Raw genomic sequence first — 523 nt, forward strand, 5'->3', positions numbered from 1 at the left:
GGGGACAGGGGGACAGCCCTGTCCTGTCCCATCTCCCTCCCCGGGTCCGTACCCCACAGATAGTGAGGGCACAGCCCTGTCCCTTTTCCCTGGGTGTCCCTGGTTGTCCCTGTCCCACAGCACCGTGTGGGGAAACCCTGCCCGTACTCAGGAGACAGCCCCTGCATTTGGGGCCACTTCCCTTGTCACTGGGCTGTGGCACAGCTGGGTGCCCAGAGCCGTCTCTCTGTGTCAGCTGGATGGGCAGAATCTGGCCCACTTTGTTCCGCATCCCCCAGGCTGGAGGACAGGAGCTCGTCCCACCTGGAATCAGGGTGTTTGGGCTGTGCTGGGGTGTCCTCACCACCCTGGGGCCACCCTGGCCACTCACCCCGGTCCTCTTGTTCCTCAAGGGAAGGTACCAGCCAGCAGCATCCTGGCCAGCGCTCCCTCGGACAAAAACCTGGACGCTTGGGGGGTGAGTGGGGGTGACCAGCCACCCTGCTCGGTGGCCCTGGTGGGGGCAGTCATGTTGGGGGGTCCC

At 65.2% G+C, this 523-nt stretch overlaps 1 protein-coding gene across 1 annotated transcript in view; it reads left to right on the top strand.

Annotated features, from left to right (window-relative positions):
• Positions 1–278: 278 nt before the first annotated feature.
• PYCRL (pyrroline-5-carboxylate reductase-like) overlaps positions 279–523 on the top strand; it is a gene marked incomplete at its 5' end in the record, with an annotated part of 1557 nt that continues 1312 nt past the window's right edge. Inside the window, one exon of the mRNA XM_010145454.1 lies at positions 279–457. Coding sequence (XP_010143756.1) covers positions 279–457 — 179 coding nt within the window. The remainder of the gene's footprint in view (positions 458–523) is intronic.

The sequence above is a fragment of the Buceros rhinoceros genome, unplaced genomic scaffold, assembly GCF_000710305.1.
Source record: "Buceros rhinoceros silvestris isolate BGI_N320 unplaced genomic scaffold, ASM71030v1 scaffold22571, whole genome shotgun sequence".
In the NCBI taxonomy this organism is placed as follows: Eukaryota; Metazoa; Chordata; class Aves; order Bucerotiformes; family Bucerotidae; genus Buceros; species Buceros rhinoceros.